The sequence below is a fragment of the Protobothrops mucrosquamatus genome, unplaced genomic scaffold, assembly GCF_001527695.2.
Source record: "Protobothrops mucrosquamatus isolate PMUCROS unplaced genomic scaffold, P.Mucros_1.0 scaffold23857, whole genome shotgun sequence".
NCBI lineage: Eukaryota > Metazoa > Chordata > Lepidosauria > Squamata > Viperidae > Protobothrops > Protobothrops mucrosquamatus.
The window spans coordinates 1-2,092 of NW_015409607.1; the positions used below are offsets into that span (position 1 = coordinate 1).

General features: G+C 47.2%; 1 protein-coding gene across 1 annotated transcript; it reads left to right on the forward strand.

Moving 5' to 3' along the window:
* Window positions 1–53: 53 nt before the first annotated feature.
* LOC107302043 (ectonucleoside triphosphate diphosphohydrolase 8-like) lies at window positions 54–2,086 on the forward strand (the record flags this gene model as incomplete). The annotated part of the gene is made up of 3 exons (XM_015831172.1): window positions 54–320; window positions 1,143–1,253; window positions 1,949–2,086. Coding segments are annotated over 3 exons (516 nt in total), but the record flags the coding sequence as incomplete, so codon positions are not given.
* Window positions 2,087–2,092: the final 6 nt, after the last annotated feature.

The following is a 2,092-nucleotide window of genomic DNA, read 5'->3' on the forward strand; positions in this document are numbered from 1 at the left end:
TGGATCTGGATCTTTCGCGCCTGACCATTTGTGTGTGTGTGTGTCGCTTTCAGGATGGACCTGCCGGCGTTGAGGTGGGTCATCCCTGCTACCCAAAAGGCTACGAAGAAATAGTACAGAGGGCATCCCTCTCTAGCAACCCCTGTACCAAGCCTCTCCCCCCAACCGCATCTTCGGGGAACGTAACTCTGGTGGGCAAAGGGAACGTCACGCTATGCCGGGAAAAGCTCAAAGCGATCTTCAACTTCTCCGGCTGTCGAGACCCATCATCCTGCGGCTTTGAGGGGACCTACCAGCCGAGAGTCAACGGGAAGTTTCTGGTAAGAGGTCTTGCTAACAAATTCCCGAATTCCTGGATCAGGGAACTGCGTTTAGGGGCGCGCGCTGAGATCAGGGAACAGCCCTTGACTTCAGCCCAAGGTTTCTGCTGCAAAAACGAGACCCTTTGTGAAGTAAGTTTTACAAACCATTTTGCAACCTTTCTTGTCCCCGGTGCTCAGCGAACCCCCTGCAGTTGTGAAGTTAGTCATGCAGTTGTGGAGTGATGTGGCTTTGTTGTCAGAAGGCCACGCAAAGGGGATCACGTGACCCGGGGACACTGCGGCCATCATAAATACGAGCCAAATTGCCAAGCGTTCCGAATTTTGATCGCCTGATCATGGGGATGGCTGCAAGTGTGAAAAGTGTGAAAAATGGCCATCAGTCACTTTTTTCAGTGCGGCTGTAGCTTCCGATGGTCACTAAATGAACCGTCGCTAAGTCAAGGACTACCTCTAGTTTGGAGCATCCGTTCCATAAATTAGAGGCAGGAATATCTCTCCGGTTTGGAGTCTGGAAGTAGGAAATCATTAAATCTTTAAATTGTTGCTCCAGCCCATTACTAATCTCTAAGCTTTGGGGCTTGCCAAAGAAATAGGCGATTTGAGCCAGCCTCGCCTTGTACCAGTCTCTTTAAAAAAAAAAAAAAAAAAGAGGGGGGGAGGCAGGAGGGGGAACAAAAGAGATTTGGGGTTCTTGGTCTAGCTATCTTCCCGCTTGGCTCTCGTGACTGCTTAGCTAGTTCAGATGAGATCTCCACCCTGTTGCAGACATGGTGAGGAATTTCCATTGGGACGTTTATGTATTGTTTTAAAATCTTCCAGGCCTTTTCTGCATATTACTACACTTTCCACTTTTTGAACCTGACAGTCACTAGTCCACTGGCCACTGTTGAGAGAGCCATCCAGATTTTCTGTGCCAGAACATGGAAAGATGTAAGTATTTTATCTCTCACTCCCTCTGTCCATCTACCTACCTACCTATCTACCTACCTACCTATCTACCTACTTATCTATCTATCTATCTATCTATCTATCTATCTATCTATCTATCTATCTATCTATCTATCTATCTCTATCTATCTATCTATCTATCTATCTATCTATCTATCTATCTATCTATCTATCTATCTATCTATCTATCTATCTATCGTATCATCTGCCTTATCTATCTTAGATCTCTTTCTATCTACTCAAATCCATCCATCCACTTAATCTGTCTGTTTGTCACCTGTCTGTCTATCTAGTCAATTTACCCATCCATCCATCCAATCAACTTGTCTGTCTGTCCATCTCTCCCTCCCTCCCCCCCCTCTCATATGTGTGTATGTATATGTGAGTGTATGTGTATGTATATTCCTTCCTTCTTTCTTTTCCTCTCTCCCTCCCTCTCTCCTCCTCCCCTCCCTCCCTCCCTCCTTCCTTCCTCCCTCCCTCCTTCCCTCCTTCCCTCCGTCCCTCCTTTCCTTCCTTCCTTCCTTCCTTCCTTCCTTCCTTCCTTCCTTCCTTCCTTCCTTCCTTCCTTCCTTCCTTCCTTCCTTCCTTCCTTCCCTCCGATTATTCAGACTTTTGAGGCTGACAATACGCCAAAGGCATCCTGCCCATTTCCATTAAGATTCCCTTTCTCCCAGCTGAGCACCAGTTACCCTCGCGAAAAGCCCTTCCACCTGAAGAATTACTGCGCCAGCGCCAACTACATCCTGACCCTTTTATTGGACGGTTACGGCTTCCAAAACGACACCTGGCAGAACATCGCCTTCCAAATGCAGGTGAGA